Here is a 26,595-nt window from a genome sequence, read left to right on the forward strand (position 1 = left end):
TATCATCCACTGATAATGACACACTTGCGATTCTAACAATGAAAGTAATTTGTTATATTGAAAACTTTGATCAAATAAAAACTGTCCAACATTTTTTAGAGATACTAAGTTTTTTTTGAAGAAGAAGAAGAATAACAAAACAAATAAATAAAACTATTTATTCGTACTAAATAAACGTGATCTAAAAGAGAAACAAATAAAAGTCTTGTCTAATTACATAAATTTGTTTTAAAAAATATATTAATATATACAGAAATATAGTTGTGAAAAAAAAAATAGAAACCATAATATTTGTATGCCCATGAAATAATTAAAAATCATTATGTATATAGCTATCAGTATCATCTCATCTTCAACTTTTATGACATCACAACATAATATATTACTTATAAAAATCATAAATATATTATTAAAAATATTTAAATGGTCTAGTTATAGTAATGTTAATACTAATTTTATATTTACACTATACATATAACTTACATACTAAAACTAATAATGAACATTTATATCATCTGCTTATATATTTAAAGTAAAGGTTTTTAATTTAATTACTTCTATGGTGATTCGGTTACACGACTTTCTAATTTTAAAGTATAATTAAGTTGTTATGATAATTTCACTCAAATTATTTAAATAAATTAAATATATATAAATTATATACAAAAAAAAAATAAAAAAAAAATACATATAATCAGATTTTAATGAAAAACTATTGTTACTTTTAAAATGCAAATATTTTGTAATAATAAAATTCAAAGTCTGTCGCGTTAGTATTATAATTTATTGTACAACGTTCACATGGCAAACATTTCATTCATTTCATTTAAAGGTAATTATAAATTGTGAAATATTAAATTCTTTATAAATTATTGTTTTATTTCAATATACCCAATTACAAATGCATACATTATTTGACAAATATAAACAATATAAAATCAATAAGTTTATATTCAACTAAAGTTATCTATAACTAATAAGTGATGAGTATTTTTTTATATTAATTGAGTCATAAGATCTTATTATATTTTGTTATGCAAATAATATAACATGCTTAAATTAAATTTGATATTTAGAAATAGATGCACATATAATATTATATTTAATTATTTGTAATTGTAAGTATATTAACACTTTTAAGTAATATAAATATATGCATAATTAAAAACAAAATAATTATTAATGATACAATTAGATAAAAATAAACAAAATCGAACAATATTATTAGTTAAGTTTAAATAAAAATGTAATATACTAATTTTTTGAGATGAATTTTTATATGAATAAGTATAGTACTATAATTTGATGAATGTTACGCAGAAAATAAGTTAAAATAATATTTCATACGTGTGATTTAAAACAGTTGCGAAAACATTTTAAATTTATGGAAAGTAATATATCAGATAGGAATAAAATACGCTTTTCAGTTATATAATTTAAACAGTTTCGATATGAGATGAAAATTAATTTATAACACAGATATTAAAACGCTATTAAAAATTATAGACAAAACTTAAATTCTATATAATTATGCAAAAATCGTAATTTTTTTATAATTATGAATAAAGTGCGAGTAAATAGAAATATTTATTTATCAATGTGATTTTGTAAGTGAATTTTGCAATTTTGTGCATAAATAAAAATAAATTACATTTTTCAACTTTAATACGTTAGGTATTTTAATTTAACTATTTTACCGCTTGAAACTTTTGAGGTCATTACATAGTCCTACATTAAACTTGAAATATTATAATTAATTAAACTTATATAAAAATTCGTACAGTAGAGTAAATATGCTAAACTGTTGTAAATAAATCAAACAAATTATTGAATGTATTATTTTTAAATCGTTATCTAGTTTTTATCCATGCATAATACAACATTACCGTAACGGTTATTTTAGATAAATTTAAAATAACTGTTATTATAATTATATAAAAGTGTACTAAAATATAAAATCTATAACACATATAGTTTATAGTTTTTTTAAATATTATATTTCTATAAATAATGATAAAAAAAATAAAATGTATTTTGTGTAAAAGACTAGAAAATGTTTTACAAAGTTTCTCGAAAGTTGTTAATATTGCAATTTAAAAAAAGAAGTTGAGTGTAAGTTTACAATATTTTTTTTAAAGAATTTAATTTTAAAATTATTGACAAATATTGTTGTACATAGAACACATTTTTAATTATTAAATACTATTTAATCTTTAAAACACTTCTACAATACATCAAATCCAAAAAAAAATAAAATATCTATATACGATTGAAATGTGAGTTAATGAATTAATGTCAATATAACATGATGGTGCTCAAGCTAAAACGGTGCACATGTCATTGTCGTACCATCGCTTCTTCAGAAATATGAACAAGCTGGTTTCAATTTAAAGTAATGCGATTCTTAATTTTTACACATATTTATTTACAGAATTGTTTTAATTAGGGGTGGACTATCATCATTGAACATGGTCAATCCCACGTCAACACAGTTTAGCGATCGTTTATCGGTAGATTTTGTTATTAAAAAGGTTTATAAAAAGGCGACAGGCTTTTATCTACAGGTTGTACAAAAGCTTAGAAGCCCTCAATATTTCATCGTTTCCGTTTGTGGACAGCCGGACAGTTCGTCAGCATTCGACGGCGGTTAGTCAATGGTGGCTGATAATATTAAATCATCAGCAGTAGTCAATATTTTGCCAATTCTTCAGTTTTCAAATCTATCGTCTTTTTATAGTTTTCGATCGTTTGAATGTTGGAAGAATTTTGACTATCCTTTGCTCAAGTGCACCCATATATATTCCCGTCACCGTACCGACTAATAAACCTGTATGTTGGGTATGTGCGCTTCGTTACAAAGCTAGTCATGAACAGTGTAAACAATCGTCCATGACCTATGTGGATATTGCAAGTCTTTTCTTTTGGCTATTGGGCAAAGGTGACAGATGTATTACGAATGGTCAATTTCCATTCAATTATGTCATTTAATGTTCGTTGTTTGTAAGACATCTCTAACACTTTGATTACAATTTTTTTAGTATTAAAATGTTATTCAATATTCTTTAAAAATTCAAAATTTGATAATATTAAGACAAATAAAATAATAATAATTTGATATTACAGTATATTAATAATGATATATAAGTACCTACTGGCCCGGCTACCCATTGCCATGTATCACTTTTGCCTATACAAGACGCCGTGTTACTATTTATTTTAATTAATTTTTTTTTTTTTTTAATAGTTATACATTTTTCGTTTTCATAAAAGTAATAACAATTATAATTTAAAGTAGTATCTTACGTCAAATAACTGAGAAATTGTAAATTATGCAACTTAACGTGGAGTTTCTGGTTTTTTAGCGTATTAAAATAGGTTTTATATTTCTGTATCCAAATCAAATGTATTTAATTTTTATTCTTAAAATAAAAAATACATTTTATTTTAAACATATATATCTTGTGATTGCCATATGCGTCACTATGAGTTATGAGTATCATTTGAAAACAGAATCGAAAAAAAATAAGTAAAGCATAATTTCATATTATATTTATTATTTATATAAGAATATTATAAGAATTATTATGGGAAATGTATTGAATAAAGACTACGTTATTTTGTTTTTTTATTAATACACTTTCGTGACATACAAGAATTTTGTTACACTTGTATTAAGTTATTTATTTATTATTACTGAATCAGAAATCAATTTAATTTAAAATATAATGGAAATGTAATATTATACATTAACTTATAATAATAATGTGTATTTCTAAAACAAGTCAAATGTATAAATCATAAAATCAAACGTTAAAACAAACAAAATTATTCTCAACATTATTTTTTTTTTTACATACACAAATATTTATTTCAATAAATAAATAATTTATTAGTTGAATAAACCGTTTTTGAATTTAAATAGTTTTTATTTATCTATTCTTATTCCATATTTTTAAATATGTTATCAAAATAATTGCTTATTGATCTCGTGATAATTTATTTTTTTTAAATAAAAAGATTTGCTAGATTGTTTAATAAAATCAATTAAGTATCTCATAATTTAGAATTGATTAAAGAGTTTTTGTCTATACTATCATTTATGTCCGTTGTTTGTTTTTAAATTATATATGCTGAAACGATGTAATTTTTTTTTTTTTTGACCAATTACATCGTATGTTTAAAAGCTTATTGTAAATGTATAAAAATTTAATAAAAAAGCAAAAACATATCATATTAGCATTGATGGTTAAAATTTAATATTTTATCGTGGGCTACTGATAAGCATGAAAATTGAATATTATAATATTGATTAAGTACAAATAGTACAATACAACAATGATTCTCAACGTCATTAGTTTTTGTGAAAATCAATAATTTTCGTTTTGGAATTAATATTTGAAACTTGTCATTTTCAATTATTTTTTTTCTGGTATGTTTGGCTGTAATCCATGAAACAGATGTGTCTGACAGACCAGTAAAATATAATCAAATTAAATAATTATTATCTATCCATGTATAATTTGTTTTGTAGATGACAACGTTGGTTTGTTAACTCAACATTAATATCAAATTTAATTCATCATGTATGGATTACCCTTTTTTTTCTTTAAAGATGTAGCTTTACTTAACGTGCAGTTTATGCATTCATGATCTTTAGAAATTCTATTCTAGAAAATATTGACATTAATATGAAAATAATTTCTGTTTGTTGTGAAAACAAACGTATTTATAATATATTATTTTCCAATAAAATCTTATGAAAAATCATATTTTAGATTTATTCTTCTAGATGTATTTTGTAGTTTATAATTTAAATTCTGATCTTGTAATTAATATATTGATTTTATAATGCTGTATATATAATATATATATATTTTTTTTTTTGTATCTGTCATCGGATTTTTGGTTTGTAAATATGCTTGAATTTTCTACTTTGAAGCTGGTTTATATAAAAAATTGTGTTAAAACGTACACTCGGGGTTAAAAGTAAATAAATTCCAATATTTTTTTTAAATTTTTACGCAAAGAAGTATTCAACAAAATCAATATTATTTTAGACTTAAACGCATATTATTAAAATTTATACGCACAACGGTATTTCCAATGAAAAATGTTTTTGGTAAAAACTAATTTAACTTAAAATATTACCAATATACAATAAATATATAGTAAAATAAATTACTTTAGTAACAATATCAGTACATTACAAAAAATTGCTGAGGAATGATTTTTCTTTGATCAAAATCGTTTTTCTTTTTCAATGATTTATCATTGCCTTAAAGTTTAACACATACCTGTGTATTTTAGAGAGTTATTCGTCCGTAAAAATGTAAGCTTGATATATATTATACAGCAGAACAGTTATTTAATTCGCAGAAATAACTATCACCGTATCAAGATTAAAAGATTTTTTAACCAACATCATAATCAAATGTTGAGTTAATTGAATACTATTATTAGTTGGGAGATTATCAATTACTTTTTTTCATAATAATTATTAATATTACATGAAATACTAAAAATTTCAAACTACCCTTTTGGTTTAACGTCAATTTATTATAATTACTATATATTATATGTTCTATGGACGTTTTTAATGATATAATACTTTAATTTTAATTATTTTTCATACACAATTAAGTAATTTTGACTTTTACAAAAGTATACTTATTTTTGTTATTTTAATATGATTTGTTTGTAGGTTAATAATGTTATATGAATTTAATTATTTATTATTTTTAGAAAAAATAAATATATATTTTTTACCAGACGTATAACAATACAAAATATGTATATCATATTATAATTTAAAATTATTTATAATTTAATTTAAACAAAATTAAATTTCCATTTTTATTATTAATTAATGTCTTATAACTTATATGTTAATTTTTTAAACTATTGAATTACAGAACTTACTTTACTCTGAGCATACTAAATTAAATCATGAACATTGTTTATAATAAAATATATTTTCATCATAATATGAATAATAAATCAAATATATGTAGTTATTAAGAAATGATAATCGTTAGTTGGAAGGAATTAAGATATTATATTATTATAATATATAAGTGATCATTGTTTTTTAAACAGTTTGAACTAAATCACCGAATAAGTAGTAAACTAATCTAAGTTATTAAGTTATGATTCACCCAAGGATTAAAATTAAATTAATTATGGTTCACATACTATATACTCGTAAATTAATGTTTTTAATTTTTTGTTTTTTTTTTTTATTATTTTACTTACATCAATTAAGATTAATTGTGACGAAAACTGACTAGTATAACCAGTTTTTTAGTAAAAATATTTTTCTCTCAGAATGTATTATATAAAATGCATCCAATATCTAACAATAGTTTTGATATTTTTTTTACATTTTAAATAAAAAACGTCTAGACTGTAATAATGTATGATAACTTTTCATAAAAATTATAACCATTTTTATATTATTTTATACATAGGTCTTTTATTATATCATTTATATATATATATATATTAAAGCTAGCAATTTGTGATCTGTGGAGTAATAATATAGTTTACATGTGCCTTAAAAAAAACTCGTGAATTTTTTTTCGATGTAAAATACAATTTTATAACCTCGCAAACTTTTTGATACTCTTGTCTACAAAAGCAAACCATCCATGGTGAACAAAATTTGAACATTCGACAAATGTATGTCAAAAACATTTTTGTATCTATAATAATTTTCTTGATTCTAAACTTGTTTATTGTATTAATTAACATGCCTTTAACAGACATTCATTGTTATACGAAATGCACATGAAGTATAACTAACTGTAAGTAAATCTACAACTCTTGTTTACAATTTAAAATTAGAACAAACAATATAATTATTAAAAGGAAATTTTCAAATGAAAATTGTAAGTTTTAAATTTATAAAAACTCTTACTAAACCAAACAAGAGTATGACACATAATAATATATTACAAGTTTAGACAGTATATATGTGACATGTGACCAAACCCAGCTGTGTCATGCGCAGCGATCCAGTAAATATGCATACCAATGTTAGAGATTATGTGAAAAGGGATTGTACCTAACTACTGTGGGATTTAACACTAAAATGTTTTAACGAAACAATGTACATTTGAAATAGGTTACAGCACTACAGCATATACTTTAAATCTTAATAATTTGTTTTTTTCTTATCAAAAACATGACATTAAAAATTATTTAATGTTGTTGAACCAACAAACCAACAAGTACAAATAAATGAAAAAATATTACGTAAATAAAACTTTTTATTGTAATATAATAGCTATTATTGTAGTTTTTAGTAAAATATACATATGTATTCTTTTATTATACATTTTGTTTTCATCGAGGTGATTCACACCATACTTGATGTATAATTATCTTTTTTTTAATATCATTCTTTTATTATAAAAACTTAAGAAAATCACATTGACCAGATTCACACAAAAATATTTTTATGTTGATATAATTAATCACCATGCATTTTTAATACATGTCACAAAAATAAATATGAAATATACTATGAAATCATGCACATATTTTAAAAGTTTTTAACTTATTTATAACATTTAATGTACGACATAAACACTATTAGTAATTAAAAAAAAAAAAATTAAAAATAGAAATAGATATCAATATTCAAATCGTATTTTAAAAAACTGTATTAAAATATAACTTGAAAAAAAGAGTTCAGTTTTTTTTTTATAAAATGTGTAAGATTTAAAATACTTTAAAATTGTATGTAAATATATTTTTTTAATATTTTATATTCAATAATTGAAGAATAACTTATTTTTGATTTCTTAATGGCGTATTAATTCTTTTTTATTTTTATAAAGAAAACCTATATTTTTAACTTCATATTATCATGTAGAATATATTTTTTTCTAGATGAAGTATGCATAAAAAATAAAAAATTACAAATATTTATAATTATAAGTATATATTAAAATAAAATATGTTTAGTAGCAAATTTAACATTTTTTAAATTATATTACATTTACGAAATGAAACAAAAATACTAAATATATCAACTAAAAAAATGAGTACTTTTTTATAATATTAAAAAAATATAAAGTAAGTAATGCTAAAGGTTTAAAATAAAAATTATTTATCATAACTTTTTAATAATGTAACCACTGTAGTGAAAAAACATATTGAAAGTTCATAAAAATAAGATTTTGGAAAATAGCTAACTGGAAATAGAAATGTTTAAAATTGAATTCTAATCGTAATGAAATACTCGTATAAATCCAACTTACTTTGAATTCTATTTGTTGTAATTGAGTTACATAAATGCATTTTATAAGTAGAATATAAGTATCGATGTATGTATATACGTTACGGAACAGTATTTTGAATCAAGGATTCTATGGAATTCTTAGAAATTTAAATAACGTTAAATTTGATCAGATAATGTATATTTAATAAATTTAATATAAATATATTAATGTATACGTAATATTAAGGACACGATGAATAAAAACTCGATACTCGATAGAAAGCCCAATTCAAAATTGGTATAATATAAAAACAAAAATTATAGTAAAATCTACAATGATGTTAACAGCAATAATAATAATATGAGTCTTATATGCAATATACATTCATTTGTTGTATCATTAATTAAATATAATATTATTTATTTCAAGGTTTGCCGTTTTGTTGTTAAATTATAAACAGTGACCGATATCAAGTTAATACGAGTTTTGATTTGTCAAAATTAGTAGTAGTTTTAGAACAAACAATTTTATGAAAACGAAAATCTTTAAAATCTTTATTTTAATGGTAGCTAATATTAAAGTTGATATGTTCACATTACAAGCAGCAGAAACCAAACAATAAAAAAAAATGTACACTTTGGATATAGGCATTAAAAACATTATTAAATACATACGTATTATATTGAAGGATCAAATATATCGGCGTATATAGTCTAAAAATCATTCCAAATATCTTGTTGTAAATATTTAAATAATATTCTAAATGAGTGATGATGATTGATTTCTTTTGTTAGAATAAACTTAATTTACTAATATATTTAAATAAAAACTTTAATAAAGTTATATTAATTCAATCCACATTTTGTTTCATCATTTGTTTTCTGATTTTTGTACCACATTGAGTTGAAATATTCTCGTTTTTGTCATGTTTACACCTATTCATTTTCTCATGATTTTTTGTTATTCTCAATTGGGTCTGTTGAAAGTTTGATTACTCCTATTGTTAATAGTGCCACTTTATACTTAGTTATTCTCACCACTATCCAGATTATTCATAAGTTGCTATACATAACACATATCTTTCTCTCTTTAGCTTTGCTGTTCTTTTATTTGATTTCTTTTCCTCAAGTACACGTATTTGTTCTAAGTATTTTGCTGTAATTTTGATTCTCATTTTGTATATAGTAATTTACTGCTTCTTTTAGATAATCGACAATAATCGTACTACTTGTTGGTTCTCTTTTTCAACATACAGCTTTCTTATATTTTCAGCCATACAGCATACTTAACTTCATTTTATTTAACTACCTCTTCAAAACATTTAGCTGTTACTTTCTTTAGTACAACTATAACACAACCAAATAAAAACTTTAAACCGTTGTCTCTAAATCTAGCTCAACTAACAATGAAATTTTACTTGCTATTTTTAAATTTCGTTTGACACAGAACTTATCATTTACCAAAATAAAACCCTTGGTTAAGAATTTTAAATCATGATTTGATGACCTGTCCACTTATACGAGTTAGTATAATTCAATCAAATGTTACTGTCTTTCTATCAATAACATTATAGTATACATTTATTACTAGGGATATTCAGTAGTTCACTGAACGTTATCACTGTAAATATATTATTGTTCAAAGTTTCCCTTAGAGTCCACTACCTTTAATTCATATAGCAAGTTGAATAATGATAAATATAACTTATATTCATATTTTTAAAACTATCAATCTCCTTACTATACTCTTAGCAAAACAACATCATCTTTTCCACGTATTCGGAATACTATCTTTAGCTGTCTCAAAAATGTATCTTTTATATTATGATAATTATTCGACTATATTACTCTCTTAATCAATAATTATACTACTAAACACAATTTTATGACCAAATACCCCTATAATAGAGTATATTATTAATATTCATTTTTTTATAGGAACACACATATTTTATTTTATAAAATTATAAAAATGATCTCATGGATAATAAGCCAAATCTTTGATAAAAAGTATTTCAGCCTAAAATATTTTCTATGGAAGTAAATACATGGTTTTAAGATTAATATATTATACATTTTATTTCAGTCGCAATCTAAAAAAAAATCATCTAAGCTATTAATCAATAATATTACTACTAATTACAATACATAAATTGTGGCAAAAAAGTAACACTGTGTACCGGAAATTAAACTTTCAGAGTGTTTAATATTATGTATTTACACGTTTTCATTTCAGACGTATACAAATTATGTTGAATTTTCGAGAATATTACTCGACGAAAACGCATCTTCCCCTACATTAGAGATGCTAATGATATTTGAATATAGAATATTCCAAGACAAACTTGTGTTACTTGTGTTGCTTTTTGATCTCCGAGAGTAACTATATATAACACAGTACATCCGGCTCTTAAACTTTCTATTTCAATTAGTTAAAACGGTCCTATGTCCACATGGCTGATTCAAATATATACTGTCGACATCAATTCTAAAATCTTAATATCGTGCTATAAATCGTTTATGAAATCCTACGTAAAAATAAATAGTTACTTTATGTAATCAGCATAGTTAGGTCAGGTTATATTTATAAAATCTGTTATTTTGTTTTAATATTATATTTTTACTTTTGATCATAAGAATATCTTACTAGACTAGATTTAATTCAACCATAATCCTCGCCTACATGAATTGAATTATATTTTATATCGTAATAATAGGAGTACGAGACAATATGTGTTCGATATTAATGAACCGTTATTATTCTTTTTTTTTTTTATTCATATATGTATATCACAGTATAGTATAATTTGGTTGCTATGATATATTGATTGTCTTTAAAAAAAAAAAAAAAATATTCAATCGTCAATATTGTTTTTATTTTGCAGTATATAAATAGACGACTCAACATAGACGTATTGACACCAACTGGCGTCTGTACGTTCAACGGATTCCTTTTAGTTGGAGTCACGGGCCATTTATTGAGCTCAACCTAATATCCGACAAGATAGGTTGGTCAGACTTCCGGCGAGGCAGCAGTCTGCCATCGGTGCCGTCTACCGCCGGCACAATGTTCTCCAAACTCAAATCAGGCACATCGTCTGTCAGCCAAGGTGCACAGGTGTTGTCCACCAATAATATCCTTAACCTCTTCGAGGTCGGTAAATTTGTGTGCTCAGCTGGCCCAGAACTCATATGGAAAGTTTACGAGGGGTTCCGAAAACCAGACGGAAAGGTAAATCAACAATGGTTGCATGTATACATAATTAAGTAATGTGCGCTACTTATCGATGTCAATAGAATGAGAATCGACACAGACGTTAAACAGACATGCTTTTAATAAGAAATACCTCACTCTATAATATTATATTCACCTAATATATTAGATTTTTAAATACTGCTTTTTTTTTTTTTTAATAAAATTTGCCAATTGCACTTTATAAATCAAATTTACATTAAGTATCTACTTAAAATTTAAATTAGAATTATTCAAATAAAAGATAAACTTATGAAATTTATCTATTATTTGATAGTAAATGTAAAGTTATATAATATGTAGAATATAAACTCTGAAGTTTTGTAAATTCTGCATTTTTTTTTTTTTTTTTTTTTTTTTAATAATAATATGAGTATAAACCATTAATAATTTATTTAATAATGGTATGATATGTTTTTGAATAATTTTCAAGTATAAAATAATAATTAAGTAAATAGGTGACATTTTTGTATATTACTGTTGTACAATAAAACTTTAAATATGTGCACAAAACTTTTAAAAATCTCATTTAACTTTTTTTTTTTATAAAAAATCGATTTATAGAACTTATACAATTAACATATATTTTCTTATTGAAGAAAATGTAGGTACATTATTCAAATAGTTCAGAGATAGCACAAAATATATAATAATGATTATAAATATTACAACCGTTTAGTGAAAAAAGCTGAGAATATATACTATAAAGACTATAAAACCGTATTTTAAAATAGTTATTATATATAAATTTATTGTATAAATATATTATCATTTTTTACAATACATAATATTACATTATTTTACTATATTTTTATTTTTATTTAGTTAATCATGTTTATATTATTACTATTAATTAATTATATTTTATTAAATTACTTGGTAAGGTTAGTCTAAACCGATATTAAACTTATACCTCTCAAGTACCAATGAACTAAAAAAAATAAATTAAAAGACGACAAGACCACAATCTAATAAATTCTATTTGAAAAAAGTTATAAGCTTCATTGATAATTGTACATAAAATAAAATGTATTAGGTTAGGTATATGCGTTTTAACCGAGCAACAGATGTATCATGACATTTTTAAAAGTTTGTTTTAAACTAAAAAAACTACTGTGAAATCTATACAGGTGTTTCTAAAACTGACGTTAAAGTAGACTTTTCGATGATATTCTACAATAAAACAACGTTGTATAAACTTAGCGATAGCTGCTCACTTTTCAAATATGAAGAAACAGCTATCCTTGAGGTATTACAAGTTATAATTTATAAGAAACATATAAAATATACAGTACTCAGAAAATCCCATAAATATCTAAATAATGTTATAATTGAATACATTTTATCAAAAATCCAAAAAAAAAAAAAAATTAAAAATAACAATAAATTATAATTATATGTGACACCAATAGATACCATATCCAATATATTTTTAATAAATCATGAAATTAATAAGCTAATAAAAAAAGTTTAAATAGCTATAGCTAAAGAAAGTTACCTGGTATCAATAAATAATTTTTCAATAAAATATAAAATGTATGAAAACAATATGTTAGGTAAATGGAAACATTAATGGAGAAAATAAACCACTAGTTAATTTAAATTAAAATATTTATCACCAGATGAAAAATTTAAGTTTTTAAAAACAAATTGTCTAATTTTATTTTTAGAAATATTTAAGCCACAAATAGACCATTCTGTTTTTTTCAAATTATAATAGTACAAAAAAAAAAAATAATAAATAAATAACTATCGGTAAGATTATGTATGCAATACGATTTAGAAAATGTTATTAATTTCTATTATTATTCTATTATTTTTTAATATGAAATTTGGATGCACATTAAACCTGATAAAGTTATCGTTTCAATTAAATAGAAGAAACATTTTTGATTTGAATTTTATTTTAAACATACTAATAAAATAACATATTAAGTTTTAATATTTGTTTTTCTAATATTTTTTTTATTTGCAATAAGATATTTTAAAAGAATTTCCATTGTATAATTTTTCTGAACGCTATAATCAAACTATTTTGCTGTTTTACACAAAAAATGTATTTAATATTATACATTGAATACTAAAATAGGTATATCGTTTATTTTATATGTTTTTTGTAACTTATGGAGGGTTTTTTACTATTTTTAAATTATTTAACATAAACATTATTTCTGGAAACTATTTATCAAATATTATCATACGGTACATGTGTGAAATAACGGAAAAAATTTAAAATAATATTTATATTTTTTGGTTGCTTTACGTTAAAATGCAAATTAAAAACCGTAACTGAAATTTTTTACGTAACCATTTTGATTAATTTAATAAATAAATATATCGAATTATATAAATATTTAATTAGATTTAAAAATTAATAATGGTGGTAATAAGTTAATTATATACTAGCTGAATTACCCGGCTTCGCATGTGTATAGCTTGTAATTTCTAAAAATGACTAATTATAAACTAAAGTTAAATTGTGAATGATAGATCACTTTTAGAAGTATTTAGTACAACCTTGTAAAAAAAAAAAAAAATTGGAAAAATGTTAAATAGTTTCGTCACAAAACAGGAACATAAAAAAGGCCAGTTCGTTTTATATAAATACAATTTCTTTGTTCATTCCTTCAGACAAAAAAAAAAAAAAAAAAAAATTAAATAAAAATCGGGCGATGTGATGACACTTAGGAAAATATTTTGAACCACTCTGTAAAAAAAATTGAAAAAATATTAAATAGTGTTCTCACAAAATGGGAACATAAAGGCCTGTTCTTTTATATTTATATTATAATACAAAAGGATAATACAAAACATGAGAAAATCTCAATAAAATATAATTAATTTTTATTGCACCGTGGAAAGTATCTGAATTGATGTTTTCTACTATATCCTATGCATTTTTAAAAACCTAAGTAAATTGGTATGTTTCACAATTTTACTCTAAGAATAAGTTAAGTTTATAAATAGATAAATAAACAGTGTAAAATTAAAGAATTTATGCAGTTCTGAGTAAATACAATAAATCCAAAAAACGATATCACTACAGTTTATTTTTAAGAATAACAGTGCACTTAAGGTATATTATCAAAGCAAAAATATATCAATGATTTCATAAAAACTAATATATCCTTATTTTTATTTCATTTAAATCATAGGTATTTTGTTACGAATAAAACCTGAATAAAATATAATTTAAAACATTTTCTTAAATTATTATTATTATTTATATTCAATTAAACGATTTATCGAAATCACAGCAAGCATTTTTTTTGTTTCTAAAGAGGAATTGCATTATTTTTAGGTCTTTTGTTTTAAATGCCCTTCTTTTGAACAAAAACAAATACTACTATAATAGTTCTAAGTTTATAGCACTTCAACTATATGACTCATAGAACTTTTGTCAACTTCATACATAACTTAGAAAGTAATGAACTTCCTACGAAAACAAGTAATTAATTACATAATAATTCTTACATCTGTAAAGTTTGATATATTTTTAAACATATTTATTTATACTAGTCTGAGTCTATAATTAATATTTTATTGAATTAGTGTTTTAAGTTATATACGAATATTTAACTACATAAGTATCTATAAACATTTTTGAGTCTAGAATTATTTAATTATTATTTTATTATCAAACGTTTATATAATCCTAATACTGTAAGCATTTAAAAATTATTTTAGGATACTATTTTTCAATAAATTTTAAAATTTCAGTCTAAGTCAATGAATTTGAATTATAAACTGTCCAAATAATGCATAAGCTACATTTTTTAAATATTTAATTTAGTAATCTATTAAATTATTATTTGAATATAAAGAATAATCTTTATATGATTTATAATAATTTTTTATTTACTAATTTCTAATAAACCGTTTATTTCTGAATTATAATTAATTTATAAATAAATAATAAGACAGTTAAGAATAATTAAAAACATTTGAAGATTTCATTTCCTGCTATTATTGTAAGCAAAACACCATTTTCACAGATTATTTTAATGAGATCTGTAGCAATTAGCATCTAGTTACACGGTTACTTCCAACAAATCAGGTATCCTATTTAAAGTATCCTGTTAACCATTAACGTATTTTGCATGTATGAAGGGTAGTATCATACTATGTCATAAGTTTTGATGCAGATGCCAATTAGGAAGAACAAGTGAATATAATGTCCCTGTTTAATGTTCTATGCCAGTGTGGTGAAATTTGATTACAAAATATTATCTTGGAATTTTATATCATAATATTTAAATTACTTTTTAATATAATGTACAATTTTTATATTATTATATGTTATATATTTTGTATATATTTTTAAATATATTAACAGTCTGAATCATTTATTAAATGTGTTTCATCTAATTTTTGAAAGTGATTTTCTAAATAATTACAAATGAAATGTATAAAAATAAACTTATTAAAATAAATTATTTATTCCCTTTTCTAAGCAAAATGACATAGGTTATGTAATTAAGTTTTAAAACACAAGCACGTATTACTTTTAACTATTATAAATTTTTCGTTTATTATAATACACCACTATAAAAAGCAATTTAAAAGTAAATGCTTAAAAATGTTTATATTAAAAATAATCTCATTCAAATCAAATGTAACAAAATGAAAGATTATGCAAAATGGACAATCATCGCAGGTATAAATGTAAGTAAAAAAAAAATATATATATACATTGAGAATTATCCTAAAATCATGTTGGATGTAAATAACAAGTTAATTATTTTGTGAATTATCTTATTATGTAATAAAATAAGATCTAATCAAAGAATATTCAATTATGTAAGTTATTGTATTTGAAAAAAAACATTAATTTTAAAGTTAATAAAGTACGTAAATTGGAACAAATACTAAATTATAATACTTTAAGGTAGTTTGTAAATTAATTTTAGTTTAGGTCATAAAATAAAAAAAGTGAAAACTGATCACTTAAATAATGTATTATTTAAAAATCATCACCATGATCCATCATGTGTTAAATGTAGGTAAGATCACTTTTTAGATTATTGCACCAAGTTACACGACTCTTTAGCAAAATGCGTTTTATGTAATGGTAGCTATCTACCAATTTTAAAGGTTTCCTTTATAATAAAAAAACTTAATGGACTTAATCGTCAAAATAGGCGAAATTCTTTCATATCTTCTTCTTTAACCAATAATTATTTTTCAAAATCCATTTTTAATAACATCTACGTCAATCTATTCTATACTTACATCACTTCCTTCGGTAAAATTCATTCTTAATATTTTTATTAACCTCCTTCAATTCCGAATTAGTAAGTATCATTAAACTTCTTCTATCCTTTCTTACATCTTTATTTAATAAAATCTAACTAAATATATTTCTTCTCATTGAAATTTCGCCATATCACTTGTTAACTATTTTCTTATATATTATCTTACTTTTTATACTCACTATTCTCTATATTTTTTGTATACCAGATATTTTATGTGTATAAATTTCAATTAATTATATTATCAAATTATTCATATTATGCGGCGCATATTGACTTAGTAGTTTTGTTTTATGACGACTAATAATTTATTTTATAGTCTAGAATAATAATGTACATTATTTATCATTTTCGAGCTGTAATAGTACTACTAAAAGCTTAATAAAAGAAGAAAAAAAAATACGTAAATAATACCTTTTTTGAAGATCTATTAATGCGTGATTACGTTACAAAATAAAAATATTCACATAAAACGATTTGATGTTTACGAACGAATTTATTAATACTGATGTATAATTAAAATAATGCTTTCAATTCATTAAATATTAAAATATTATCAAATGTTTGCTTTATTGTTATGTAGATTTTGTGTAAATTTTGAAATGTGTCAATGACATTGATAATTGAACCAAAAACTTGTCGGTTGCAATATTTGAGGTTCTAAAGAGCTTTTGAATAAAAACAATATTTTTTTTTTACCTTTAATTTCAAAATTACTGGCATTTGCTTATTACTTATAGCTGATTAAAATAATACAAAATTGATGAGTTTATCTTTTTTGAAATATCACTGAAACTATATGTAATAATCATAAATTACAAAAAGGATTAAGAATACAAAAAAAACCAATATATACTTAGTTAAGCTTATCAATTTTCACCTGCTAGGTAACAAATGTGAGGACCATTAATTGTCTAAATCTATTATTGGCTTAATAACGCGCAGATTTCAATTGGAGTAATTAATAATGTATCTTATCACAATATATTTTAATAAGTAAAAATTACACCTGTTTTTTACCTATAAAAATTACACTGATTTTTACTCTAAATTGTATATTATTCCACGCACGATAATTTGTATAATAACACGTATCCGTATATGTACATTGTACATTCCTATTTCACAAAAAATGTCAATATGTATTATATTCAATCGTTTTAGAGATGATGTTTACTATAACTGTTAATTTTTTATTTTTTTTTTAAATCAATGACAGTGGGTGTTAGAGCACCTAATTTAATGTTGACTGAAATACCTTTTTTTATGTTTAGAATTTCAGAAAACAAAGAACACATAGCAAATACATAATATATTTTAGAATCGGTTTATTAGTTACTAAAACACAATAAATAATAAAGCAACTCAGTATGCATCAGTGTATACGTATATTATATAAGTTTTACTGCATATAAATTTATTTTTATCATATTATGTATTGAAATTTTAGAATAATTATAATAATCATAATTTAACTACTATTCGATTGTCAATGGACTTTAATTTATTCTAATACAAATCATATAATTTCAACCGAGATAATAGTATTTTGGATAATTGATTTTTGAAAGCTGAATTGGATAGAAATAAATAGTAATATTAACAAAAGGAAACGATAACACTATTAGGCTAGTGATATTCGGTGAGTAGAAATTCAATTAATCCGTTGATTCTTGTGTAAGCTAAATAATTGACTAATGGGATTGAAATAAAATATTGAAGAAATTTGATGACAGTGAAAATTAATGATTTTTTATGCCAATCATTTTTAGCGTAATTTAGAATAACAATGTCAACGAGTAAAGAGTAAAAAAATAAATAAAAATATTGACATTATTTATTGATGGCTGAAATTAAATCTCTAAATTTAACAAAGCCTAAGAATGATAAAAACTAATAATTATGTATTAAAATTTTTAGAATATTTTATTTATCAATTGTAAGATTCTTAAAAAGTATAAAGATGATGAAGGGACAGTAATAATTTTAAACACAAATTTTTGTATTTAGTGATAGATGACAGGTATCAATGGTGACTGTATTTTTTACATTTTTGTAACTTTGTAAATTACAACTTTTTCTTTGGGAACTTATCTGATTTATCGTGGTTATTAAAATTGTTACGACTCACGAGTTTATACGTGTATTTCTATTTAACATATATTTACAAATATAATGTATGATCAATTGCTCCACCTCTAAAAGTATAAATGACAGTGCATAGTTAACTCGTATAAGATTTTAATATTTTTAATATATAATTTTAACGTATGCACAGGTAGTTTCACAAGAATAACTATTTGCTAATTTTTTTTGTTTGAAATGGAATTTTGGAAAATTATGACTACTTAAATATTAGAGAGCCATATTGTGTAGTATTTTTAAGGTTTACTTTTAAAGTCAAATCAAAAATTAAAAGTTTTGTTTTCGTGATTTATACAATTTCAAGATGACTAATTTATGTAAATATTTTAAAAGTTGTATTAATTGCCATCAAGAATTAAAATATTTACATAAATTTTAAATCATCTGCAGGAGGTGGCTAGAGAATTTAATTATAATATAATTCGAAAACTTTAGGCGGGCAAGTGATATGATTACAAAAGCGACAATGACAATACGTTCTGCTAAATAATTCAAAATAATTTATATAACAGATTTCAACTAAACTGGCAAATATAAAAAAAAAAAAATTGACATAAACTTATTTATTTTTCATGAACTTTTAAGTATATTTTATTTATAAATTGTTATATAATATGTATATATATATAGCTTACTTTTTAAATTAGATACAAAAAAATCAATGTATAATATTGTATTATAATATACGCTTAGTAAAACGTGCCCGGGTCTGGATGAATAAAAAAAAAAACTTCATGCTATACCGTACACAGATGTGCACCAAGCTTTAACACATATATAGTATTTATAGCGTCATTTAAGGACTGTAAAAAGTACGGTTACTCGTTAGTCAATAGTCCGATCGGGGGGAAAAAAAAAAAGCATATACTAAAAATACGTCACTGTCGTTCGGAGGTTGTTATCGAAAATGATTAATGTCCCATTACGATAAACCAACCCGTGACCTGCGAATCCCAACAGTAAACACTTTCAGGCACTTCACTATAGTGCTGACTCTATCGCTAATATAGTATTTTAAACCCTGTAAATGGTGCCTCGTACGCTTACTAGTGCTATAATAATAATGATGATTATTGGTTAGTACGAGAATATGAAATGTCAGAATTATTTCTGATACATTTGAATGGGTTACCACATTGTTACGAATAGTACATCTAATCATATATTCTCGGATTATTTTAAAAATTATTTCAATTATTTCCCTTTTGAATAAATGAAATATAGTTGGTTATACACATAATAATATTATTTGCTAACAATAGCGAAAAATCACAGCAAATGCATATGTTATCTATTATTATTTATTTTTAATATTGTCGTCGAAAGAGCAGTATTTATATTATAAGTACAGATTACAGATATTTATAGGAAACTAGATCGTATATTTTAATTTTATCTAAAACGTAAACTATTAAATTGCAGGAATAATAACGATTGTATAAATATCATATCATAATATTAGTAGATACATCTTTAATTAGGTATATTTAATTCTTTTTTTTTTTTTTTATTATTATTGATGCGCAAATAATTGTTAAGTTCAGGGATGGGCAACTTAAAACTACTCGAGGAACAATTTTTAGAAAATTAAAATCTAACGGACTAACGGACTAGAACATAAAAAGCAAAGAATAAGGTCATTCAAAATATGCATTTTAATTATTTGATTAGTAATTATTTTATTTATAATGTAAACTTTTAATTTTAAAATTGAATTTTGTAATTTTAAAATGTATCTCGGGCTAGGTAAAAAAAGGCTTGCAGCCCACGGGCCGCCAGCTGTTGCCCACTATTGATTTAGATAATAATGTTATTATTTTAAAGTATTTATTTAAATCTAAATAAAATATACATGGTAATTCAGGTATTTAACCGTATATTGAATCAATAATGAATAAGGTCTATGATAGGTATATTGAACTTGTTATATTAAAAAAAATAGTAATTGTCTTACGATCTAATTATAAAAAACAGTAATTGAAAATAATAGTACGTCTATTGTTATATCTCATACTATATCCAACTTCGCGACCCTCAAGAAAATTATTTATATTCCAGGTTAATTTAATATAATACAATATAATAAATCAATAATTTTAAGAAAAGTATTTTATTTATTTGTTTTTGTTTCTCTATTTTTAACTGTTTATCTGAATGCTATAACAGTATTTTTCTGAATTTTATTTTTTTTGTCAACTTTATGTTTTATACACTTTTATAAATTTTAATCTCATCATCGAGAAGATATAATTATGATTATCATTTGTCTCGATCCACTTTGTTTTGATTTTTGACTGTGTTTTTTTCTAAAATTTGAACCTGTAGATAATTTATTTAATCCAAACTTAAGTTTGATCATTTTTTTTATTCTTTTAAAATTTAAGTAAGTTTATTGATGAAGCCGTTTAAATGTGTAGAACAAAAATAACTATTAAACTTGCTGTTAACTACCATTAATTATTAGTTCATTTAGAAATATATGTAAATTTAGTTAAAATTGCTACAGGATATATGTACTATGTTGTCTGATTGAATATAATAATTATTGTCCTAATGTCAAGTTCAATATGGATACTCATATAGATAAATAATTAGTTATATTTAATGTTATTTAGATAAATAATTGCAAATTATTCATAAATAATTATCCAAGATAAAATATATAAATATAAATTATTATTTTCAATATATAATGATTTGTTGTACTAATAATTATTATTGTACCTGAATAAACCGAGTAAAAAAGTTAAATACATAATATCATTGTATATTATCACAATTTTTGTAAGGTGCTCAAATATAGGCGATTCGTTATTACATGATTTTTTCGACGTTTGAGTTATGTTAATGAAGAAAATAATATTATTAGTAAAATAGAAGTAACTAAATAAGCTCTAAAAAGTTGTTTCTTTCAATACGAATTATACTTAACTTAACCCATCAACAGCGCCAACTTGAACATTTTGGAATTTGGAATTGGATACAATTGTTATTATACGTTTTCTAAACTATCAAACTTATATTTATACCAAATGATTATAATTTGTTTATCAATAATAGGATTATATTTAAAGGATGTCAGTTACCATGAAAATGGTACATATAAATAATTTATTAAATTTCTCACAAAAGCTCAACTGGCTGGAAAAAAATCTATAATTATTGAAATTTTGTTGTCATAAATAAAATTGTTTATAGTGAATAAGTATAACCATAGACATAATAAAATCTATAGTATGATTTATTATATATATATTGGTACAACCGTGGTCGCGCTTTTCAGGTTACATCTAAACTCAGAAGTATCATAAATAGGCAGTTTTAGTAGTGTTTCTCAGTTGATTTTTTTCGAGTATTTTTTCTTGTAATCAGTAGAAGTAATATTATAAAAATAGGGTTTGATATAAGCAGGATAGGATTAAGAGTTTACTGGGTCTGGAGCCTAGTAGCCCAAAGAGCCCTTTTTCTTACTATATTAATTATTACCAATAACTGAATTTTATCTCTTTAAAAATTGAAACATTTAATTATTGGTTGTACAGAAATATCTTTAAAAATATTTTTATCAATCAATTGCAGTCCAGTATTACCGCTCCGTCTGCATGTGGATAACACTCCACTAGTACACTGAGTCACTGTGTAATACAAATATAATAATATGAAAATTGAAAAAAGGTATTATAAAAAAAAAAAAAAAATTTAAGTATTTGAACTTTGTTTAAGAAAAAAGTCCCTTGGGAGCCTTCAATATTTCAAGGCCTAAAGTCGTCTGGACTCCTGGACTCATTTATTAATCTAGGCCTGGATATAAGGAATAAGAAGTCGATACATTCTTCAACAAATTATATAAATATGATCATGTTTTTCATTACATAACATTATTAACATTTCAATTATAAATATTCCTATTTACCCGACTAAACTAAATAAACTTAAATCCCTAAAGGGACTATTTCTTGTTCTAAGACCACAGTCCTCCTAATAGTACATTTATTTATATAGTACATTCACAATTGTAGTTGAAATTTTCATATGGCTGTTTATTAACGAAAATAGCTAATATTTTAATTGATTATTATTATATCTGTAATTGGCATTTTGTTCAAAGTAAGGTTAATTAAACTTGAGTTTATCGTAACATAATTAATTTTAAAACTTCATCCAGCATCGTTAATTAAGGTTGTTTCTTTGAAACATACACTTTAAATTATTATACTTTAGTGAAGGTTACTGTATTCACAAGTATTATGCAATAATGTCATATTCTAAAATACAGCGGCTTTATTGGACTTTGATTATGGTGTTGAACATACTCTATAAAGGTATTAAGTACTTGAATTAAATGAAAAATGATGACTCTCTACGTATGGATTGTATAGGTTAGTAAATTTCGCTTTCTTTAAATAATTAACTGTTCATATTAATATATATTATTTCATAGAAAAATACATAAATTAAACTAATAATATTAGAACTGTTATTGGCTTCTTGAAAATAAAAGTGAAGCATGAAACCATATAATTGTTTATGAGTATTTTAGGTAAAAGTGTATAAAAAAATTGATAAAATTGAATTATTTTTTTATTATTCAGAAATTATTAACCATAAAAGTATATAATATTCCCTTGAAGTAAAATTCACTTTATATATGTATACATAATCATATTTTCAAATTATTTAGATTATAAACTGCAAGTGGTTTATTATCACTTGAAATTGATTATCAATATTTTTATTTTTTCTATAACATATTTATGGCTGGTAAAAAGTTTGAAAATTTAAAATAAAGCGAAGAATTAGATATTTTTTTTTACATTTATCTAAATATCAGGATAAGTATTCTTATTTTTTTTTTTTTAAATTATATTCAACTCAAATTATGTACAAAAATTAGACATTTAACGAAAAAAAAAAAAACGAATTTAGTAAGTACTCTATTGTAATTTAAAAAATATTATAATATTATAGAATAAGAAAAACTAAATTAAAGAGCCAAAGATAACTAAAACTTGAATAACTGGACTAAAAGTCTTGGGGATTCTTCCATACACATACAAGGATTAAACATTATAATTATCTATCTGGAACCAATACTAAAACTCAAACTTGTTTTCTTATCTTTGGAGAGATCTTAGGTTGTGTATTTGAGAACTTGATCAAGCACACCGTATAATAAAATTTGTAATTAAACTATAATATCAATATAAAATACATAATAATCTTGCGCCTTACCTGGTTTGTAGGTGTATATAATACAGCATATATTATGCTGTAATACAGTTAAGAAACATACATTTAGAACTTTAACATGTAAATGCAAATAAATACACCATTGATTTAGCTCGTAAAAAAAGAGAGATTCAGTAGACGCTCTTAGGATCTGGTGTTAAAAGATGTTACTAATATGGCTGATGGGTATGCACTGGTGAAAAAGACGATATAGTCATGCCAACCTGAGAAGTGGGCAGCTTAATCAAAGGCCTCTATGTTTCCAAGAAACTAGTTTTCCACTTTGCGTCAGAAACTCTTATTCGACATTACTTTGTATTTGGTAGTACATAAAAAATGCAAGCATTTTCGTTTCATTATCTCAAATACGTATGAGTTTTTAGGCAAACTCATAATGCAAATCACACTTTTCATCAATGATGAAAATATCGGTGTACCGTAATTGCGCATGCATCGTGGCCATTTTGAACCTTAACTCCACATACAAAGTTGTTTTTTAACACCCTAACTCCACACATAATTTTTTTTAATGTTTAAATACAAAATATAATCATTATCAATTCCAATTGTGTATAATTTTGCTTTACATGTTTTTTGTATGCATTTCCATCCAGTTTCGCCTGATTTTAATTCTGTATACTTGGAATATTTATAATTATTTTTCTCTAACAGCACATTTTTTCGTTAACTGTATATAAAACTTATTTCACTTGCCATTTTTAAATATAAAAGTAAAACTTTATAAAGTAAATTTGTAATCTAAACCGACTAAACCTGATAGACAACTGATCTCAGTGATCACTGTCAATTCGTTGAATTACAAAGACACGAGAAATAATTAATCGGTACACAATAATGATAAGATATTGCTTTGCAGATATAATAGTTGAATTTCAACATGGTTTTACGCCGATATAGGCGTGGGAACTTTTGGTGTTAAAAATATTTTTTATTTGCGGAGTTACGGCGCGTTCATTTTTTCGACCGTGCGGAAATACGGTGCATGCGGAGCTACGGATTCACAAAATATTTTTATTTATGCGGAGCTGTGGTGCGTCCGAAAATGTATGTCGAGGGTTACCGTTATCTGCCCCGACACTGGGGCGTTATTTATTTATTATTTTTTAACTATCATATTACGGTATATGAACATGTCATTAAAATATTCTTATAAATATATGCAGGATTTCTACAGCCAAAATCTAATAATTCGTGTGATTTATCGTCGAATTAAAATGTAATACGTCATCCGTTATAGTAACTTACTCATTAGACGAGATACACTCGATATCATTTGTAAAACAACTTCTTTGACTTCCCAGACTTTTCTTATTTTTTAATTATTAATAGATAGAATAACATATAATTCATGCTGAAATAATAATAAAGATATAAAGAGAACAAATTCCGTCATCTTCTATGTAGTCAATTTATAACTACCAAAATTTAATTTCATTCAAAAATAGTAGTAGGTACTACCAGTTCTAGTAAATAAATTAAATAATCTTTATAATTAACTCACTAAATCGAATTAAATAATTTCTAAAAATAGTAATGAATTGGAAAATTTCCGATAATATTAGCAACATTAATTTTTTCAAAGTATCTAGTTCCACTAATTCTAGTTATGTACCTAACTTTAATATTAATTTATATGGATATTTAATACTACATATTTTGTTATATATATTTGCTATTAATAAATTAAATCACAAATATACCTAAAGGTCTAATTGTCTTTTAAATTCACAATCATATATTAAATGTAATTATTATAGTAATATTTTATAATATAAGATATTTAATAAATGAAAATAGTTGTCAAATAAAAAATATCAACACTTAACATATAAACTATAAGTACAATAAATGAGAGATCGAAAAAATAAAAACTTTAAGTTTAAAATATAAAATTATAAAAAGTTGTTTTATTTTCTTATTAAAGGTATGAAATATATTTTATTATAATATGTTATATGCTGTATATAAATATTAACTTGTCACAAAATAGTAAAGAATATTTTCAATGCAATTTATATTTTGTAATTTATCTATATACCCTTGGAAATGATGTAAGATAAAAACACTCCTATATGACTGTTTATTGAGTGGTATCATATACCTGTCTTATAAAATGTAATAAATCACGCATTTCAAAAATTATTTTCAAGAGTTAAAGATAAATGTTTGAAATGAGCTTGCAAAATTATTATAATAAACTAACTTAATACTTGTTACATGGTTGTGATGTTGACTTAAGTATTATTATTATGAATTTACTCAAACGTTATGAAATTATACAATTATATTAAGTAATCATTATGAAAATCATAATGAAAGAACTTATTGAATGTTAATGAATATTGAACAGATACAATATACACAACTATAAAATACCAATTGTCATTATATTAATTTATATATTTAAATTTTTAAATTTTACTGAAATAAACGTTTTATCAAAAATACGATAGAATATTATATTTATAAAT

General features: G+C 23.1%; 1 protein-coding gene across 1 annotated transcript in view; it reads left to right on the forward strand.

Moving 5' to 3' along the window:
• LOC112599077 (SCY1-like protein 2) overlaps window positions 1-26,595 on the forward strand; it is a 144,610-nt gene that overhangs the window by 37,856 nt on the left and 80,159 nt on the right. The window contains exon 2 of the mRNA XM_025345800.1: window positions 11,110-11,456. Within this exon, the coding sequence (XP_025201585.1) occupies window positions 11,292-11,456 (165 nt within the window). The 5' untranslated portion in view covers window positions 11,110-11,291. The remainder of the gene's footprint in view (window positions 1-11,109; window positions 11,457-26,595) is intronic.

The sequence above is a fragment of the Melanaphis sacchari genome, unplaced genomic scaffold (assembly GCF_002803265.2).
Source record: "Melanaphis sacchari strain LSU unplaced genomic scaffold, SCAv2.0 Contig0_pilon_pilon, whole genome shotgun sequence".
Taxonomy (NCBI): Eukaryota; Metazoa; Arthropoda; class Insecta; order Hemiptera; family Aphididae; genus Melanaphis; species Melanaphis sacchari.